Genomic DNA, 21,958 nt, shown 5'->3' with positions numbered 1-21,958 from the left:
CTCTGAATTAGAGAAGTGTGTGAATAATGTGTTCTTTATGTCTCTAATGCTAAAAACTGTGCTTCTCATACATAGATTAACACACATTATTATCATTATTGTGCACAAGCACGCATATTAAGACAGCAGGGCAATGAGTGCAAAGGATTGAGCTCCTGTAACAAGCCTCTGCTACTGTTACTACTGTGAATCAACCAAAAAGTGAAGCTGACCCTGACGTCTGACCTCCAATGTAGGGCAGGTAACAGTCCGGAAAAGAGAATTTCCCTGTCTGAACCAAGCAGCAACTATCACAGCTTTATAGTGTGGAAGTACCTCAAAGTGCCTCCGACAGCTGCTAGAGGCTCCAACTGACTTCCATTCAAAATACATCAACTTCTCTCTAAAAATACTAATTGTTTTCATCGTGGTCTTAATCGCTAAACTCAGGTCCTATAATAATTTTGGAAATAATTGCTCCGTTAATAAGATTTGAAGACTTATAGTAGCTTTTATGTCTCCCATGTGGGTGTTGATTGATAACAGCTAACGTTAGCCCAAGTGTGCACCACTCCTTTTTTTGGCTACTTGGGGGCAGCGACACAAGTTGTAAACACAACATCTGACTAAATTCACTCTCTTTTAGCTCTGTTTTTGCTTTCTACCAACTCCTGAGGGAAATATCTGGCTCTTTCACAGCAAAATGTTCCACTATGTTCACCAGCTAGTTGCTAATTGTGTTCGTATGCCATCTGGTGCTAAGCAGATAGTGTACGGTGAATTTTTGGAGCTTTTTCGTAAACAAACAGCTGCCTGACGCTGCTGGAAACAAGGTTGATGAGAGCCATGAGGGTGAACCAAAACAATCAAGTTGTAAAACCAAAACAATGAGCTAAAAGACAGTAAAAACCTCTGTAGAGCTGAGAGGAGCTGCCTGTCATTTTATCCATTGTTAACATAAAGAGAGCAGTTTTAACATGGCTCTTTGCACTAACTTTACTGCTATTACTGCAAACAAGCACTTTCTGAAAGTTGTTTAGTGTGACTTTTTTTGATAGTTTTTGACCGTTTCTGACATTAGGATAAATAGTGAAAGGACATTATCTTTCCTGCAAATGCCAGAAATCTTTGACCTCATTCTGCGAAAAAGAGGATGGCAACATGTTTCTCATCTGTGGGAACAATTCTGACCACTTTTTGTTATTTCTACACAATGAAACTGTTTCCCAACAGTGGCTCAGCCCGCCCAGGAGAGAGTACAATACACTCACTCTTGAGCTCAGTCTGTGGAGAAATGTCAGTCTTCACTCACACAGCAACCAACACTCCTCCAGTGGGAACTATCTGATATCTTATTTGAGACCAGAGTGACTCTGATGTTCTTTTTTTTTTTTTTTTAAAGGGGACGTATCCTGCACATTTCCATGTCTATATTTTTATTCTTCGGCTCTACTGGTGTATTTTTGCATGTTTTACAGTTAAAAAAAAATCCTTATTGGCCCTTTATGCAGCTCCTTAGTTCAGCCCCTGTCTGAAACAGGCTGTTTTAGCTCCTGTCTCTTTAAGGCCCCCCTTCCCAGGCTATGTAAACAAACAGTACTAGTAGGATTTCACTTCTTTTTCTCATTCTTTACACAAGACATATAATCTTCCCAAATACATCCGTACATGTTTGAGCCCAAACCTGATCTGAAACATGAATGGACCAAACCATCAAATGATGTCATCACGAGGAGGAAGTAGAGGTAACTTTGCAAACGAAGCGTTCAGAGCAGGTTGAAGCCCTGACTTTTGACTTTCAGGGTGCATTTTTACATACTTTCACCTCAAGTTTTGGAACTTAAACCATGTTTAACATAGACATCCGACATTATAACAGTATGTAAATGACAGGAAATGACTAAAAGAATGATATGTCCCCTTTAAAATCAGATTCAGGGATATCGTCCTGGATAAAAAGAGAAGTCCTCATACGTGGAATTTAACTTTTATTAGTAAAACATTTCCTCTGCCCGCTTAAGGTGCAATTCCAAGCAGAGCTGCTCCTCTGAAAGCAGCTTCGACTCAGTGTATGTTGTGCAGGGATCAGGGAAGTAGCTTTTAGTTCATTCAGTCCTGCCATGATCACAGGTATCTGATCTCTGCCAGACTCTGAAGGCCAACTCCAGATGTTTTGTCTGGCCTCCTATAACTCAGGACTAGAGACCTGTGAAAGTTTTTTACCATGCCAGCCTGGCAGCACTCAGCCAGCAGTCCTTCATTCTGCCAAATGTCACTGCTTTTACTCTTTAGTTTATTTATGCACTCCAAGTTTTTGTCTTCTTTGACCTATCCACAAAACAGTCAAGCGGCGGTTGAAGGCAGCTGGCCTACACATCACCACTGAGGACCACATGAGCTAACATCACCCGCCTTGTGGTGCGAGGATGCAAGGGTGGAAGGCACCCAGTTATCATACACAGCCACAAGGAGGTCTGGCAGGAGTCTTGGTGATGAAATGGATGTGAATAAGTGGGGAACGACGAGCCTAGCGGGTCACCACCAGGGCCAGACCGTGGCAGCGGGTTGTAAAGCGAGACGGCTGCGAGCGAGCAGGAAAACAGGCACGCACCTATTCCTCTGCTGCGCACACACACACACACACACACACAGACACACATGCAGGCAAATCCAAACACACTCAGACAGTCCCACAGGGAACAACCATCATCCACTTACTCGAGAAAGCTGGTGATGTAGTCTTTGCTGCAGGCAGACCAGGAGAAAGGGTTGGTGTTGGCTGTTATATGAGCGGCCATCAGTTTGGCTGTCTCGTGGCCTTTGGTGCCGCAGGAATTCCCGATGCCATCGTGGTTCATCCCGAAACTGAAAATATAAAAACAGAGGGAAGTTGGAATTAATGCAACTAAAAATGACCCTTCTGGGTTGTTAATGACACAGTTTAGATGCCATGACTGCGGACAGTCCAGGTTGCTGAGTGGTGGATGTCTACCTCAGTGGCCCTGGCTGTAAAGATCGAGCTCTGCGGCTCTGAAACAGCTGTGTGGAGGAGAGCCAGGGGTCAAGGGTCAAACCCTGTCTGGAACTCGGCAGGAACGAAAAAAAGTTCTAATCACCACTCTGATGCCTGCCTGTCAATCACCGCCTGCAGGTCTGAGCAGGCCGCGAGGGAGAGTCACCACCGACCGGAGCGAACACAAGGGATCTTTTAGATCAATCCAAAGAGACCCAAAACAGTCCCCAAACCTTTGTGGCCTGTTATGAAAAGCTGCTCAAGAATTTATTTCACACTGAGAGCTGAAAATAAATCATTTTAACAATTCATTCTTTAAAAAACCTTATCTGTCTGGATATCATTTGAGAGAAAATCTCATGTTACAACAGGATGTCAAAGCTTACTTTTCCTTACAGTCCATGAGCACAAATCAGGTCTAATGTATATAACAAACCCGACCACATCGCACAGCCCAAACCTGTTTTTCTAAGGCCGGCGTTTATGACATTTTACCCTACTCTGGAAATAAATCAGCCCGGTTGAAACCCCGCTGCAGTGTGTTTTTTTTATACATCCTCTAGAAGTAGAGACTATTTTTACAACTGCCCCACAACAGAAGCAGACACGAGACATAATAAAGGAAATCGCCATCTTGCTGAACTCTCTCGAGAGGGATACGTAGACTAATACATCATCATTATTTTGCTTTATATTCAGGAAGAAAGAGCCAGAGGTATGTGGACACTGACATTTGCATGAGGAAATATGTGGAGATACAGTTCAAGACGTCTGCAGGGGGGGGGTGTGGGTGGGGGTGGGAGGGGGGTACATGTCTGGTGAACCCGCGTAGTAAATAGTGTTTGTTTAAGAGGAATTATTAGAGCACACAATCATGGAGGCGATAAAAGGTTTAAAGATGATCTGAACCAAAAGAAGAAATAACCATTTGCTAGAGGTGCGGACTCGAGTTACATGACTTGGACTCGAGTCAGACTTGAGTCATGAATATGATGACTTAAGTCGAGACTTAACTTGACTTTGATTTTAACCAGCGACCTGTGACGTCACTTGGATTGTGACTTTTAACTTGCAATAACTTGTGCAGCAAAACAACTCTTTATTTTACCGGATGACAGAATTCCTTTGAAGAGACTTCTCGTTTTCACCAGTTTAAATGACAAACTGGTGCGAAAATTGAATCTGCTGTAGCTAAAAAAAACAAAAACATTAAAGGAAGGGTTCACAATTTTTCAAGTCTGTCCTAAAACAAGAGTCAGATGCCCAAACAAAATCATTCCTCCTGTTCATACTGACCATCATGAGATCCCTTTGTAATGAACATACAGCTTAACGGATGGAGGACAAAATCCACAGTCATCCTTCTGTGCATTTAAAAAGTTATTTAAAAGTCTATCTGAAGCTAATATGAAGCTTCAGCCGTCCAAATGAAGTCAAATCAAGTAGATATTTGCTTACTTTCAAAGTGCTAAATTCCCTCTTTTTGTTACAATCCCTCCACTGGAGCTGAACAGCAAAACATTGTCAGTGAAGACACAAAGAGGGATTTTTTACTACAAAGAAATCCACTTAATTTGAAGAACTCAGATGGCTGAGGCTTCATGTTATCTTCAGATAAACATTTTTGCACTTACACTGTAAGCGTGTTTAGAGGGAATCCTCTAATGATCGGTATGAACAGGGGAAATGATTGATTGGGGCGGCTGTGGCTCAGGAGGTAGAGTGGGGTCACCCATTCATCAGAAGGTCGGTGATTTAATCCCCGGTTCCTCCAGTCTGCATGTCGAGGCGTCCTATACTGAACTCCAAGTTGTGTGTAAATAGGTGAGTGAGCATTAGAAACATTATAAAGCACTGTATTGCTCCTTATGAGCAGGTTTTGCACCTTGCCTCAGTGTGTGAATTGGTGAATGTTAGCATGTGTTGTAGAGCGCTTTGAGACTAGAAAAGCTCTGTATAGACGCAATCCATTTACCATTACAGCAAGCAAAACCTGTTTCAGTGTTTATTTGGGCTCCTGACTATTGTTTTAAGAAAGAGTTGAAAAATTGTGAACCTATCCTTTACTGATGTATGTTACTTACGAAAAAGTCCAAATTGTCTGGTTAATGTGTTCTCTGCAAGCCGGTGTACTCAGCCAAGATAATTCTTGAGGTAAAAGAAGCATCAATCTGTAACAATACTCTTAATATCACGAGCGGAGAGTGTGTTTTTGTAGTTCGACAAGACCAACAGAGTGTTGAGTTTTCTCTAGTGAAACATTCTTGCTGCTTCATATCAATTGCAGTTGTCAAAGTCGATCAGCTCAGTTCTAGTGGTGCCCTGTTGGCTCACGGGGTTAAAATACCAACCGCAGCCGCTTCTCTCATAGAGTTTCTTCCTCCTTCATTTCCTGTCATCTCTCCACTATAGTTATCTAATAAAAGCCTAAAATGCAACCAAAATAATAGAAATTAAACTGCTGCCCGGTGGTCATTGAATTGTAATTTTCCAGTTTTTTAGTGAATTTCCTCGGATTTCTCATGTATGTTGTTGGATTGAAAGGTTTCCTGTGGAGTTTCTGTCCGCTAGCAGAGCAACGGAGCAGTTTTTTGTTTGTCTCGTGCATGTGCAGGTTTCACACTATCCCACTGATCTACAGGTGGCTGTAATGCACCGAGAAACGCAGCGATGCGCCAACGAGGCAGAGAAGGATTTTTAAAAAGCATAATAGTGAATCAGGACCTCTGGTATTTTTGGTAGCTCGTAAAAAATAAGTTGAGCAAAGTGAGTCGGCTGTTATTTCAGTGTGTCAGCTACGTTTCACATCTTCTGCTACTCATCTCTTATTCAGGTTTTATTATTTTCACCTGTAAATATTGTAGTGTTTCTACCTGCTCAGCCAACAAAACCACACATCTCAATTAAATCTTTTAAGTTTGGAAACAAATGTTGAAAGTTGAAGACGAATGGATTCAATAAAGGATTCAAAACTCGTTTCAGTTTATATTGAAGTTGATAGAACGAACCCTGAACCCCTAGTCATCAATTCACACCTGATCATTTCACTTCTACTGTAATAAATGTCATGAAGTGTATTTGAAAGCAGTAAATACAAGTTTAAAAGGTATTATTATTATTTCTGTAAATGTATTATACTTTGCTCTGTTTAAAGTTTTGAATGGTATTAAATTGAAGGGCGCAAAATCACTCAAAACACAAATGTTGGACTCGTTTTGGACTTGGACTTGAAACTTACACATGACTTGCAAAACAATGACTTTCTCCCCACCCCCCGATCATTTGGAAGTAACGTCAAATTCAATATTCTATCCGATTACACTCACTTGTGGCCGATCTCGTGCGCGATGGTGAAAGCGGAGCCGAGGCCGATGTCTTCGTTGATGCTGCAGCTCCTCTCCGGCTCGCACATTCCAGCCACCGAGGCCAAGCCTAGACACACACACACACACGCACACACACACACACACACACACACACACACACACACACACACACACACACAAGCCAGACAAACATACAAACACAGGGTCAGGACGCAGCATTCTCAGGAGTCATAAAATGGGGATTCCATACATATGATCCTCTGTGCTGAAAGACAATCTCAGCCGGTCAACGCTATAGATTCACCAGGGGGGGATTCGAGTTCAGCATCACAGGCTAGACTTCCTTTTTTTTTCATTTCTTGCAAGTTACAGCGAGGGCTGGAAAATGTCTAGACAAGGGTTAGATTTATACATTTCAATTCATGTAACAAGGGATCGCCTACAACGCGAGCCAAAGGAAAGGGGAATATAAGAACCACCTCACCAACGCCGTGCCGCACCAGAAACCTGTCAGAAAATATAGATGTTTTCCTCATTTCAAAAACTATATAGAGTGGAGAGGGAGCGGTGCGGAGAGAGAGAGAGAGAGAAAGGGAGAGCAGAGAGGGTGTTTAAAGTTAAAACCTCTCCACAATCCAGGTGTCGCAGGTCCTTTTTCTCCAAAAGCCTGACAGGTCAGATAGGGAGACAGGAGGCAATTCTTCACAGATTACATCTACAGGTGACTGGAGAGAGGATCATATGACAGCACAAAGCAGGTGTGTGTGTGTCTGTTTGTATGTGTGTGTGTGTGTGTGTTGGGGGGGGGGAGGTAGTGCATTAATGTGTGTGAATGAAAGAGCACTTTCTTTTTACTGTTTAAAAGGGACTTTTAGATGTTTTTGGCTTGAGGCTTTTAAAAAAAAAAATCTTTACACGCTTTAAAAGTTCACACAAATTACAAAAAACATATTTTCTCACTTTCCTCTTGTTGCTTTTCTTTTATTCTCCCGAGTTATTCTGAGATTTCTGCCTCCTCTCCGATACAATCAAACTAACTGGAATTTCATTTGCACAGTTTTTTTTAGAAAAATCACATTTACGCATCTATTTCTCAACAGTATCCCTGATAATCAAACTGTTAAATCAGAGTTTGGGTTCTGAGTTTGAGTTTCAGGTTCACTGAATGTGAAAGTATGTGATGAAACTGATTGCACCGCAGCTACTTATTTGTATATCTGATGTAAATATATTTGTAGCACAGCTGCTACGATTAGTTGATTAACCATTTTTAGTCATTTTTTAAAGAAGAAAAAGTCAAAATTCTCTGGTTGCAGCCTCTCAATTCACAACATTTGAAGACGTCCTTTTGGACTTTGGGAAACATTTTCTGACATTAATTCAATTAATCAAAAATCATAATTAGTTGTAGCCTTAGTTTGTACGTTTTTTTGTTGTTGTTTGGTTAAATGTATGTGAAACAGTGAATGCAATTTGTCTAAAGTGAAAGCAAATCCAATCCTCAGATGTCACTATTATCATTGGAACTACTTTCTACGGCAGAGGAGGAGTCAGATATCTATAAACCTGTGCAAATAAAACCAACAATGTGCAAGTAAAAAAAAATATGTTTCTTAGTCATATGATTTGTAAATTGATCTCAAGAAATCTCTCAGTTCTGCAGCCAAAGTTAAACTGTGCTCTATGATATTGATAAAGGGCTCAAACACCTGCATTTATACTTCTGAGTCACTGCGTAAATCATGGTTTGGTGGTCAGATTTTCCTGTATAGTTTGCGTGAACTCCCTGCCTTCCCTGCTAAAAGTGGCATGGCTTTTGTATCCTCTTTACTAAGAGGCTAAACAAGAATAGACTCGCAAATCAGGAGGCCACTGAAACCATTACTGGAGGGAAAAGAGAGAGCCCTGAAGGTGAAGAAAGAAGGAGGAGAGGGAGGGAAAAAGGAAGGAGGGTCGGCTACTCTACGATTAGTTTAAGAATGTGCGAGTGTGTATGTGCGTGGTCGTGGCTGAGTGCAAACACACACACCGCATTGCAAGTTGTTTTCTTAACACCGGGGTGGACTGTGTATTATCTTCAGCCCCGTGATTACTTGGCGACCCTAAAGGCCAGGGATCTGACCCCGGGAGCATGATCCCCGCAAGGAGAGAGGGAGGAGAGGAGGTGGGGGGGGGTTGTAGGAGAGGGGTGGTGAGACAACGAGGAAGCCAAGCAGATGCCAGGGCAATTAAAGCGACCGGGGAATGTGACGAATGCGGTCAATCTGTCAAACCACCCCTGAAGTCACAATATTACCTCCAAGATATACTGTGGTGCCTGCGGGGCCTTTACAAAGATAAGATGGGGAGAGAAGGGCAGGGTGGGTAGGAGGCTTGGGGTGGGGCGAGGGGGTTGAAGAGGAGAGAGGAAAAGAGGAGGAGGAGGAGGAGGAGGGGGGGGGGGGTTCTGCCACTGCTTGCTGTCCTTTTTCCACCCCCAGTCGCACCACAACCAGCATATCACCCACTCTATCTCCCTCCTGCATACTCTAACACTCCCTATAATTGTCCTTTTCCCCCTTCCATTTTCCTTTCAACTCCTTTTCTTCTTCTCCATCTCCTCCTTCTGTCACTACTCTCCTCTTTGTCCCTCCCCCCCTCCTCCTCCTCCTCCTCCACCACCTCCTCCTCCTCCTCCCCTGCTTTCCAACACATACCTTTTCCTTTCTCTCAACCCCGGTGGAAGTGTAAACACCTTGGACAAACTTGAGGTTAGAGGCGGAGGAGAAGAGAGAGACAGGGGAGTTTTATAAACTGGAGGCAGCGCGGGGAGGTGACCGCGGCTGTCCGGGTTCCTCGACCAACAGAGGTGAGCCACAGAGGAGCTATAATAACACGAGTGAAAACATCCTTCTCATTATGTCTCACAGGAGCTGTCTTCTAGAGGAGACTGCGAGGGTTGCTAAATAAGGTTTGTCTGAGGACACGCTCGAGGCCAAACGTAGGAGGGAAAAACCTCTCCGGGGAGAAAAAAAAAAAAAAAGAGATCAGCCGAGATCACCAATTTGGCAACGAGAACACATGAAAACACACACTTTTCTCTTCACTCACCTAAGGTACCACAGGGTTTGTTCTTGTAGGTGCAGATGTCATACCTAAGGACAGGCAGGAGAAGGAAAGAACACAAACAATTAAATTAATTTTTGTACAGTGTTTTGTTCCACTGGCTCTTTGCCATTTTCCATTCTTTCCACATTTAATCACTAGCGAGATATAATCTAACTGCAACCTTTAGCATAACAATAGCATATAATGAAGTCATAATTTGACAAAACACCTGGTTCACTCCTCCTCCTTTAGCATGAGCTTTTTTTTTTTTTTTTTTCCAGTTAACACACAGCGCTCAGACATGAACGAGGATGAAGTGAAAGGTTTCAGTCATGCTGCGTCCCTACTGTTAACCCCACGTACAGGTAATCCAATAGAGCGGGAGGGAAGAAAAAACCGTGAGCCGCTAGTGCTTTAAGAACACATCATACATTTCAAATGAATGATCCAATCCTTCCTAAAGCTTTTAATCTATTAAAACCAAGGGCAAGAGCAAATTTAATTTCATTGTCCTTCCCTCCTCCCTCCCCCCACCCCCCCGTCGTCCTCTCCCTCCCTCCCTGTGGAGCTGCTCCAAACCAATGAGGTACAATCGAGACCTCGTTTAGGATGTCTGTTTGTTTTGATTTTTTTTTTTTCTTCCCTAATTTCCCCCCAGTGTCTTTATTTTTTTCCCCAAATGTGACAGGCCACTTTCCAAACAAGGCAGGACAGTTTCAAAAACGCCAAAGAAGCAGCTACAGAGGTCACTGTTGTGATGACAAGAACGGTGAATCATTCGAGTGAAAATGGGGTTAAGTTTGCCCTGCTGGTGCATCGCTGCAGGAGATCCGCATTGATCATTGATGGAGGAGAAGAAGCCAGTTTTCACAGCAATGATGTTCAGTGGGATCTGCTTCATGAGAGCCTGGTTGTGACGCCCAACATGAAGGCCTCAGTCTAGAGCGGCGACTAACGATAATTTTCAGTTTCTCATTGCATCTATAAAATGTCAGATAATAGGGCAAAATGTCTATGTCTTATAGTTTGTTAAAGCTCAAGGTGACGTCTTCAAATGTCTCGTTTTGTCCAATTAACGGCCCAAAATCCAAAGATATTAAGTTTAGTATCATATATGACACAGAAAAGCTTGAAATGATCACATCTGAGAGGCTGCAACGACTGAGTATTTGGCCTCTTTGCTTTAGAAAAATGACTAAAACGATTATTCTATCATCAAAAATACAGTAGTTGCAATTAATTTTCTGTCAATCGATTGATCGACTAATCATTGCAGCTCTACCTCAGTCCCATAGAATACTAGTATTATGTTTTTCGAATAGTAATTAAATCTATTTGACCTTTGGGATGAATTACCAAGTTGGAATCGGCTTGATATGTGAAGTGAAGACCTATGAGACATAATTAGATTATATTATACTAACAATATACTAATTACATTTTAATTGCATTATATTTTTATGCTCTGGATCTGGAGCTGCATCGATAAGTCAATTAGTCAATCAATAGAAAATCTAGATGGATCCTATTTGGATCTACAGGTGCAACAAACCATTATTTTCAAAGTCGATATGATTATTTCCTTGATTAATTGTAAAATTTAAGAAAAAAATGTCCATCACATCTTCCCAAGGTTCGGTCTTTAAATGTCTTATTTTGTCAAACTAACCCAAATATATTCAATTTACGACTACTCAAACAGAAAAGCAGCAAATCATCATATTGGAGAAGGTAAAACCAAAGAATGTTTTGAGTTTTTGCATGAAAAATTACTTAGTTGATGATTCATTTTCTGTTGATTGACTAATAGATTAATGGACTAATCGTTGCAGATCCACTTTGATCCAAAGATGAAATACTCAAATAAATATCCTCTCAGCTGAGCGCTTCAAGCATCAACCATGTTAAAATCTCACTGAACATTTTTAGGTGCATTCCACCATCGCAAGGAATGTCTGACTGCTCTTGCAGGCATGGTGGTTAATAAGGGCTTCCTACTATCAGAGAGTTATACAATCTCTAGCATCTCTGAGCTCAGCTGGTGCCTCGTCCTCGCAGCTTGTTATCTCTCGCCTACTTTTGTCTTGTTTTTACTCAGTATTCACCAATACTTTACTCAAAATTCATATTGAATGACTCTAAGCACTGAATTATGGGCATGGCCACATACCAGCAAGGAAAGCAACAACAGTGTGCGCCATCTACGGGCAAAAAATAATATTAGTTTCTGAGGTGCTACATGAAAAGCTTACCATTTGCTAGCTAAAATAAATGTGATGCAGCTGTTTTTAGCAAACAAAGTGATAAACTGCTAGCAACCTGCCCGGCACCAAACAGCAAACATAGTTAGCAACTAGCTGGTGAAAAACTCTAGGAAGCTAATTCTCAGGAGCTGTTGGAGACCAAAACAGAGCTACATTAAACACTCGTACCATTTGTTAACTAAAATAACTTCATAAATAAAAGTGGAGTATCACAGTTTCCTCTAGTGAATATTATAGCTGCGTTAATCAATATTACAGAACATTTTAGCTCCTTTGTTTTTGGCTTTACGGTTTTGCTTCTGACACTTCACAAGTTATTTTGCCTTTTGAAGTTAAGCTAACATGCTAACACATCTAGCTGACATGGAAAAACACTCCAGTGGAGTCATTTTTCTGACAACTTAATGTAATTTTAGTATAAACCTGTCTTTTAGCTCTGTTTTGGTCTCTAACAGCACCTGAGGATTAGCTTCCTAGATATTCTACGTTTTTCACCAGCTAGTTGCTAATTTTGCTTGCAGTTTGGTGTCGGGCAGCTAGCTAGCAGTTTATCAGAGCTTTGCTTGCTAAAAGTGAGGCTGAACCATACAGTTAATGTGCCAAAAACTGAAAAAAATGTGACTATTGCACATAAACTCTACTAAGCAGCCTTTGGTGCTGGTGCTTACTGACCGAAGCTAAAACCAATAATAAAAACATGAGCCAAAGGAGCTGGAAAACATCAACTGACAGACAACAAGCAAGAGCACACTAATGATAGAAAGGCTGTTTTGTAAGGGAGCCCAGAGCGTCAAAAAGCTTGGCTTCAGCCCATGTCAATCACAGAACGCCATCCTCTCTCTAGACAAAACCAGTGGGGGGAATATAAAGTTGCATGGTTATGTGGCCAAACAGTTCTGGCAACAATGAAGTCAATTCCAGGTAATGACAGAGTTTTGCTGTTTTATGGTAACACCCTTGACATAAATTGCAGTGTGACAGGTACAGTGTGTCTGAAACAGCACATTTATTTTCAGAACTAAGGGCTTTATTCCCATCAGCATTAACAGTTAGAGGTAGAGGTATAAATGTGAGAACAGGGGCTGGACATTAGGAAGTTCAGTGCTGTAGCTTCTGGCTACCTCTATTAGCGAACACATACACAAGCACTCACAGTCTCAGATGAACTGTGACCACACAACCTTTGCCAACAGCACAGAAAATAACCTGCAACCTATTTGCTCAAAATGAGGAAATGAACACTACTTAAAGCAAGTAAAAAGTAACAACTGAAAGAAACAACTCTTGCCCTTTGAAGTACATGAACTACATGTGGTCAATATCGCTAAGATGCAAGCCTACACTTACCGGGTGATTAGCACAGCGTTGTCATGATGAGCCATCCCGTTCTCTGGAATGCTGTTGCCATCGCTGTGATGAGACAGGATGGACTTCTGCCACTTACAGAAACTGTCCAGAGACTTGTCAGCATGATGGTTAATCTCCAGGTTAGGCTGCAAAAAAACACACCAAAGAACACACATGCAATATACAGTACAACGTGATATAGTATAACAAAACCACATGATATAGCCTAATACAATTTGTTTCGGCGCAATACAGTATTGCGCAATATTGTATTGTGTCACGTCGTATCGTATCGCGCCATATTGAGTTGTATTGTGTCATATCGTATTGTATCCTGGTGTATTGTGTCGTATTGTATATTATTATATTGTACTGTACCATATTGTATCGTGTATTGTGGAGTCATACTGTTACATATTGTATTGTATCGTGCTGTATTGTGTCATATCATATTATAATGTATCTATGTCATATCTTGTTGTATCGTATCATATTGTGTTGTATCATATCGTGTTGTATCATGTCGAATCGTATCATATATTATATCGTGTTGTATTGGGTTGTATCATGTTGTTTTGTGTTGTATCATGTCAAATCACATATTGCAGAGTACAGTATCGTACCATAAAACTTCAAAAGATATTTTTCATGGGGAATATGTGTGGACTAGTTGAAAGCAGACGTAATATTGTTTAAGTAGTACATTTCTAAGAAAAAGTTATCAAAAACTGTGACACTGGGTCCTGGTCGCCGAGCAGTTAAGACGCATAACCACAACATCCACAGTTTGATTCCGGTTAGAGACATGTGTTGCACGTCATACCCCCTCTCTCTCTTTCTCCCTTTGTCTCCTGGTAGTCTCAACTGTGTACTATCTGATGAAGGCAGAAACACACCAAAAAAAAAATAAAAAATCTGTGTGAGATTTAACTTAATTTCATGCGTTGACAGCTCTAACCACTGAGACACCATGCCGCCAGAGTAGAACGATTTTCTGGATTATTAATTATTTGTAGGAGTACTGTACAGGGATCAGAGGGAGGTTAGAGCACCAGTTTTTGGAGCAGAAAAAAGTTTTTGTATTTGATTTAAGAGTAGCTGTAGTCGTAGTAAAGGTAAAACCATTTATAACAGGAGGAGTTAGATGAGTCAAAGAAGGAGTGGAACAAGGCACTGCAATATTATAAAAAGCTGGAGAGGTGGAAAGAGGAGTAGCGGGAGTAGACAGACAATTGGATCAGTTGGGGAAGTTGTGGTGGAGGCTGCAAAATGCATCTAGTTCTATGAATGTAACAGGTTCAACTATATGGTAGTAAACCATTACATTTCCAGCTGATGATGCAGTGCTGATTTCAGCTTGACCGCTGATTAATTACAACTCAATACTAAACCATTCAACATCATTAAATTTGCCATTCAGTTCATCCAACAAAAGGACTGATCGTACTTCCTTCCTATTGGATTAACATGAAAACATATTCTTGTTTTTTGGACCTGATGCTACATAAAGAGCCGCTATGACCCCTTTACAAAAACAGATGCTAGGAAGACACTCTGTTTCTCCCATCACACATACATTCACATGTACAGTGCATGTAAAAATCCTCAATCGAGGCTCCCTGAGGGAAGATGCCTGAGCACATCTTTCATCTGAAGTGGTGGCCATATGGTGAATAGTCTCTCTTCTCTCTCCCCATCAGCCGATCACATAAACTACTGCGGCTCACTCACGCCAAGCGGATCAGTTATACACTTACTACAGATGAGTGTACAGACGCTATAAAAAGGGCTCGAAAACTGTAATTTCAGAAAGAGTGAAAGATAATTTTTCTTACCTGATCTTCGGTCAGAACAATCAGCCGGGTCACAATAATGTTCACAACATTTCCTAGACTGGCATCACGGTAAAGTTTGGCAACCTGACCTCCAGAAAAGAAGAAAAGACACAAAGTCAGACAAATTGTGTCCATATGTCACCACATCTAAACTACAATTAAGCACTTTCAGGGCCACACGACTTACTGTAGATATCCTCTAACTCAACTGGCAACGATTGTATGTTCGGCAGTATGGTAGACAACAACAACATGACCAAAAAGTAGGATCAAACTTACAATATTCATTACGGACAAGATGTAGTGCTCGATGTCTTTGCGTCCGTGGTAGCCGACCATCATTTTATCCGCAACCACAAGCGTCTCGACAAAGCGCTCGGTGCTGACGGAGCGTCTCTGTCTGTGGGTGCTGTTCGACTGCTCGCTGTCGTTTTGGGGGACAGGGGAAGCGTGGACAGGGGAAGGTGTGCTAGACTGGCAAGGTGCACTGGTTTTAATGAGGTCTGTGAATGACAGGGGAGGCAAAGACAGGTTAGTGAATTACGAAATAACAGTTTACATCCAAATTATGACATATTATCTGTTTGAGAGAGAGCTGGTTTGTGTATGGTAGATGAACATAGGGAATCTGCCCCTTTGAACCTTGCAGCTAAAGCCTTTGCTTTATGACCCAGATGCTCTGGGAAAAAGCTATAAGATGGTACATGTTAGGGCATGCTAGCTTCCTGGCGATGACAGCCTTTGCTGTTTCTTATAAGACCTTGGCCCAAATACCTAAATATCCACCTGGTTCTTTTTCCAATCCGTCATATCTCAACAGACGCAGTGTTTGGTGGAGCTAAGCAGTCTGAACGTTAAGATCAGAACATGATTGTTGGTTCTATAAATAGGATTTGTGCTTCTATAAAAGTCTGAGCCTAGTAGTCTTTATGCACTGAAGGGCCTTTTATGAAAGCTGGAGCAAGACTTGCTCTTACAGGTTGAAAGATGTCCAGGCCAGGAGCAACTATAGCACACAAGAGGCCTGGTCATGTCTACCAGAACCTGGGCCTAAAACCAAACCAGCACTTCCTCTAACCTGCTATGTATAGTTATTCCTTTACGTCAGTTCCACCCACACAGAGTCCAACCCAGATGGAGGTTCACCAACCTGAAATGCCACAGCTGAACTCCTGGCTATGCTCTTGTGGTGAGGGAATGGCAGACGTTTTATAAATAACATGTTGCTGTGCTTCTTCCAGGTTCCATTCACTGGAGGTGGTGGAGGATATGTTCTTTAATGGCTCTATTAAATACTGTTCTTCCTCTGTTGTTATAACACCATGCTTGTTGGGGAAGAGAATCAATGAAAGAAACAGGTTACAAACACAAACACTCATGCTATAAGCACAAATCAAAAATGTTTTGTATTTTAAGGGCAATTTTAATTAAAGGGACACTCCACCAATTTGACACATGAAGTTCAGTTTACTTGTACGTTTGACTGATATAGCACCTTCCTAGATAAGATGTCACAAAGTGCTTCCCAATGAAAGACAAAAAATAGAGACACAATATAAAAAGAATAAATAAAATAGAGGTAGAATAGATCAAAAGGAAACTAAAAAGGTGGGTTTGTAAGAGTTGTGTAATTTCTTCTGTGGCTCTGAAACCTTAAACTGAAATAACTCCAATGACATCATCAGGGCTATCTCAGCTTAGGCTAATTTTTACAGAAACCCAGTATTACAAACTGGGGATGTGGGGTTTAAAGTGTGTGGGCATTTACTGTAAAGGGCAGGGAAAGTCTGATGAAAGCTGCATTGAAGTTGCATTTTGGGAAATGTAGCATTTTTGGAGTTTGACCTATGATGCTAGATACTAAAAGTCAGGATATCTCAGCCTTTGCTGCTTCACTTTGTGTCTCTTTCAAGCTTCCGAACTTTTTGAAAGCACTATACTAAATGTCTGGAGTATCCCTTTGAATAACTAACATATTCCCTCAGGTTATACCATCATCCTGAAGGTATAACATGAGTTTGAAGTCAAACATAAGAACCCCAAAACCATCAATTACATCAAGACCAAAATTAAAAACATTTATCTCTGCCCTTCAACACCCCCCATGGAGCATAAACAGGGAAAGGTTAGATTGTAGAAAATACTGGCTCGGCTCCACAAAAACCCACAATGAAAAGCAACACAACATTAGTACACAAAAACATACTTGATTTGGGGTTTTAATAGTGTGTGATGTCAAGATCTCAAGCTGTCCAGACAGCTGATTACATTAAAGTACAGACAGAAGTTTTGTCCATTTTTGGTGCTGTTAGAAAAAAGGGCAAACACTAATTCAATTTATGATACTCCGTGTAGGTCCTGCCAACACATTTGGCTACCACAATGGTAATACATGTTTTCTCCACATGATTACATTTGCCAATAAGACGCAGGGCCTCTTTTCTTCCTTCTTTAGAGTTATTCTGAAGGAAGGAGGAATAGCAGCTATTAAAATTTCTTCCAATTTCTTGATTAGCAAAGAGAAGCTGGACAGTCACACAGTCTGTGGAGAAAAGCCTGAGGACTAGAAGCTTAGACGGGATAATTAGATGCCTTGTTAGTGCTGTGTAGTTTTGTATTTGAACAGGGCACTATAAAACTACAAACAGAGTAATGTCTGTGATTTAGAGATTATTTTACAGATGATGAAATGGATCAATCAAAGAAATGTGAGCTCAGCTACTGAGGGGCTTTTAAGAAACTGAGGATATATTGCGATATTTACTGCACAAATGGAAAAGAAAAAGCACTAACAGACCACTGAGATGATGTGATTTTTCTCCACGAGCATCACCTCACTCCAAGCTGCCTGCAGACTCAGCGTGCCAAATGGAAAGAAGCCAAGATTCTGTTAAGCAAACTACAATTGGTCTAATCCTTTGGCACTGCGTCTGAAAGATTGGCTGCCATGAGAGCAGCGCAAGCTAGGTATATATTAGTTATCTGACATTAGAATCAGGGTTTGTTTGGGGTCAGCAGAGCAGCCAGAGAGTGTGAACTTTTAATCAGAGCAAATACGTAGGCCACTTTGTACTCACCAGGCCCTTGCAGTTGCTGAGCGCCACTCTCGTCGTGCTGTGCTGATTTTGCAAGAATCCAACATAGTGACAGTTCTCTACCATGTTATGACGCCACTCCAGCCCTTCTTTGCCCCAATACTCCACTGTAAAATGTTTTGACACCAGGTGGGGGTTGAGTGTCAGGTTTAGGTGAAAGTGCTTTCCGTAGGCTGACAGTCTGTAGAACAGCCGGGACTCTGGGGGGTCCAGGTCTAACGAAGGAGGCGCTCCCATTACGGGGTCCGCCGCCCCGCGTCTCCGTCGGCCCGGCCGGTGGTGCTTCACAGTGTAGCTCAGGAACTCTCCGTTCTCGTCCACCCGCATCGGGACAGTCAACTGGTAGTGCTGCAGGTAGGACAGGAACTCCTCTTTTACAGGAGAAAGAAGAGAAAAGAAGAGAAGATGTTGTGGTAATGAACTTTAGAGCTGCAGATTCTTTCTTCGATTGATCGATTTTTCTATAAAATGTCAGAAAATAGTCATACCAACAGTCCAAAACCCAAATATAATCAGTTTACTATCATGTATGGCAAAGAAAAGCATTAAATCATCCCATTTTAAAAGCCGAAACCAGCCAATTTTTGGCATTTCTGCTTAAAAAATGACTGCCCATCAACTAATCAATTAATCGACTCATCGTTTCAGTTCTAGAAGTTTTAAGATCTTCCCGACCGCCTGTCTACATCATACCTTGAGAGTTGTGTGAAAGTCTGTTGACGCTTTGAAATTCAGAAGCAGCCATCACCACCAGGCTCAGAGTCCAAGTCAGCGTCTTCCACAAAATTTCCATAATTCAGGGAAAGATGTGACATGGGGTGTGGGGGTGGGGGTGGGGTAGGGGGGTAGAGGGTGCTACAAACGGGTTAAAAGCACACGATCAGTCCGACGCCACACCATAACAAGTCCATGGTTCGTGTCCTTCACTCAGTGTGAAATGTTCTCGTATCCAGAGCTTCAGATTTGTCCTGAAGGCGAGCGCTTCCACATCCCACTGGCCTCTGAATTCATGTCAGCAGCTCATAGAAAACACTGTAATCCATCAGACGCTGTCACTCTCAGGTGTAACTCCAAGCAGGAAGCTCTATATTGCAAACTTGTCTTGACCGATCCATCTGCATTCCTGTGAAGGAATCAATCAGAGGTTAAATGACCTTTTATCACCTGGAGTAATCTCGTTTTATCAGATTGTGGTCTGTCGTAGTGTTGAAACAGTTAGTCCATTGATTAATCCGCCACTATTTCACTGACTGATTGATGTTTAAAGCAAAAATGCCAAACATTTTCTGTTTCCGGCTTCTCGATGGTGAGGATGAGTTGCTCTTCTCTGTTGTATATGATTATAAATGGAATATCTTTGGTTTTCGGACTGTCGATCGGACAAAACAAGCAATTTGAAGATGTCATTTTGGGCTCTGATGGACGTTTTCCACTATTTTTTGACATTTTATAGACCAAGCGATAAATCGATTAATCACAAAGATGATCGATAGTGAAAATTAGGGCCGCAATTGATGATTACTTTCATTAATGGTGACAATTTTCTCAATTAACTGACTCATCGTTTTGTGATATGATAATTTCTCAGCGCCCAAACACAAATCACAATGATTTACACCAACAACAAGCAGCGAATCCTCACATTTGTGAAGCTGGAACCGGAGAACGTTTGGCATTTTTGCTCAACCAACTAATCAATTAATCAACTAATCGTTGCAGCACTAATGGAAACAAACTTGTGAATGAATGAAAATCTAATGCAAAGTTCAATATCTTACATTGTACAGCTTGATCAGTTGGATTCGTGTCTCTCATTCAACACATCATTTAACCTAAACATGTTATTTGACACTTGAAGAACAAACTTCCAGGAGGAGCAACACTGGTTTTAGCTGCGTTTGTGCAAACAGTGCCACTGCCTTATCAATTAAATATCGATCTACTGGAGATGACAGTTTAATGACTTAAACTGGAGTGTGACACAAACGAGGCTTTACAGTGTAATTGAAGTGTAATAACCACATTTAATGGGGCTGCATAAATCTTAACAGCGCCGAAGGTGCTGACTAGTCGACATGATATAATTTCTGCAGATTGTGTTTTTACTCACTGACGCGCTTTCACGGCAGCATGTGCAAACTAAACTACTATAAACAAACGTCACGAACGGATCCAGGTGATAGACGGATGATGTCCAATGAAACCGGACTCCGAACCCGGATGACAGCCTTATTGGAAGTGAGGATTTTGTGTGTATTTCTTCAGCTCTGGCTCCTCCAGTCCAGACAGCAGCGCTACCTACTTGGCCACTCTGACCCAGACAGTAAGTTGGCAGCCGGCCCGTGTGCATTATTACACCGGTACCTCGAATACAACCGTGACTCTTCTCAAGGAGCGTCTGCAAATCAGAGTAAATAAACCACCTGACAGCGCTTTGACAGCGTTCGGGAGGCATTTGCATTGATTTTTCTTTGAATTTTTAGGAAGCATTTGCGAACAATGCGAACAACAACAATGCGCTTTTACGCATTTATGCATTTAAGCGCGTAAATGCGCTTTTACGCGTTAAAATAAACCACATGACAGCACTTTGGCAAAGTTTGCATTGATTTTTTTTTAATTTTAGGAAGCATTTACGCAGCGTGCTTCCTAAAATTACAAAAAAAAAATCCATGCAAATGCCCCCCAAACTCTGTCTGAACTCGCAGCCGAGTACAACCGGTTAAATGCTGGTTTGCAAACACTGTCTGTCTCTCTGAGAGGATTTAAATGCTCACTCGAATCTGCTCCGACAAAAAAAACTACCTGAAAGATATCTTCCTATTCCCAGCAGACGGGAGTGTTAAAGAGATATTTACCACGCTCATCTTCATTGTCAGCTCCGGTCCAACTGTGCAGGCAGACCCCGGGACAAAAGACTCAAGTTCCGCACACAAACCTCCGCTGCTCTCCTCTTTTCATCTCCTTTTGGGATCTGCCATCCTCTGAAACTGCAGCGTGACTCTCCCCTTCAGCCCGGACACCGGAGCAGCAGTATCTCAGACCAGACACTGTCACACACACACACACACATACACACACACACACACACACGCACGCACACACGCACACACACACGCACGCACGCACACGCACACAAAAAGGCAGTTATTCAGCTTGGATTTCCTCCAGAAAAAGGGTCTATTTTCAGCCTATCTGTCGTCTTTATAATCTAGACTTTTGGTGGCTCAGGGTGGCTTAAAAAGTTAGTTGAGGTTGCAGCAGAAGAGGTTTTTTTTTTTTTTTTCTTCTGCGAACTCGCCGCAGCGCAGCAGACTGCTTTTGGAGAAAAGTGCATGCAAACACCAGCAAAAGTTGGCTTGAAAGCTGCTCCTCCTCACTACATTGAGAGCAGAGACCGGGTATGTCCCAGTCACGGACAGCTTCAAATTGGCAGCTTTTTCGGAAGGGGGGTGGAGGGAAGGAGGGAGGGAGGCAGGGAGGGAGGGTGGGGGTGGAGAGGTGGTGGAGGTGGGGGCGGGAGAGGGGGGTGGTTGGGGGTGGGGTGGAGGGAGGGGGGGGGGGAGGGGGGGGGGTGGAGGTGACGTCAGTGCAGATGTGCCTCTCTTCCATCAGCTGTGCGCATGTCTATCAGTGCTGGCCTGAAATAACACTCATATAAACTTCAGCTCTTTTTAAGAGGAGATGGGGAAGGTTTAAGTTTCAGATTAAGTAAAAGTTACAGCATTACACTGTAAAAAATACTCCGTTACAAGTTGAAGTTCATACTTTCTACATTTTACTTAAGTAAAAGTACATTATTAACTACAAAACGTACTACTTAAAGTATCAAAAGTACTCAGAATGCAGGGTGCCTCCTGTCAGTGTTGCTTTGTTATATTATTGGATTGTTATTAGTAGTAATTAGTAGTAATGCATTAACATTTAACCAGTACTTAAATGATGTAGTTGGTGAAAGAAGAGTACATTTTAAATACTTTATATACGTCTGTTTGGCGGTTTCTCAATAATA

At 41.9% G+C, this 21,958-nt stretch overlaps 1 protein-coding gene across 1 annotated transcript in view; it reads right to left on the bottom strand.

Moving 5' to 3' along the window:
• adamts6 (ADAM metallopeptidase with thrombospondin type 1 motif, 6) overlaps nucleotides 1-21,422 on the bottom strand; it is a 71,694-nt gene extending 50,272 nt beyond the window's left edge. The window contains exons 1-10 of the mRNA XM_067574232.1: nucleotides 20,805-21,422; nucleotides 18,640-19,069; nucleotides 17,929-18,317; nucleotides 16,002-16,176; nucleotides 15,131-15,354; nucleotides 14,852-14,935; nucleotides 13,017-13,162; nucleotides 9,409-9,452; nucleotides 6,319-6,424; nucleotides 2,698-2,844 (exon numbers count right to left, since the gene is read on the bottom strand). Of these exons, the coding sequence (XP_067430333.1) occupies nucleotides 2,698-2,844; nucleotides 6,319-6,424; nucleotides 9,409-9,452; nucleotides 13,017-13,162; nucleotides 14,852-14,935; nucleotides 15,131-15,354; nucleotides 16,002-16,176; nucleotides 17,929-18,317; nucleotides 18,640-18,739 (1,415 nt within the window). The 5' untranslated portion in view covers nucleotides 18,740-19,069; nucleotides 20,805-21,422. The remainder of the gene's footprint in view (nucleotides 1-2,697; nucleotides 2,845-6,318; nucleotides 6,425-9,408; nucleotides 9,453-13,016; nucleotides 13,163-14,851; nucleotides 14,936-15,130; nucleotides 15,355-16,001; nucleotides 16,177-17,928; nucleotides 18,318-18,639; nucleotides 19,070-20,804) is intronic.
• Nucleotides 21,423-21,958: the final 536 nt, after the last annotated feature.

Source organism: Thunnus thynnus, chromosome 19 (assembly GCF_963924715.1).
Source record: "Thunnus thynnus chromosome 19, fThuThy2.1, whole genome shotgun sequence".
Lineage (NCBI taxonomy): Eukaryota > Metazoa > Chordata > Actinopteri > Scombriformes > Scombridae > Thunnus > Thunnus thynnus.
This window is presented reverse-complemented; position numbering and strand designations above follow the sequence as displayed.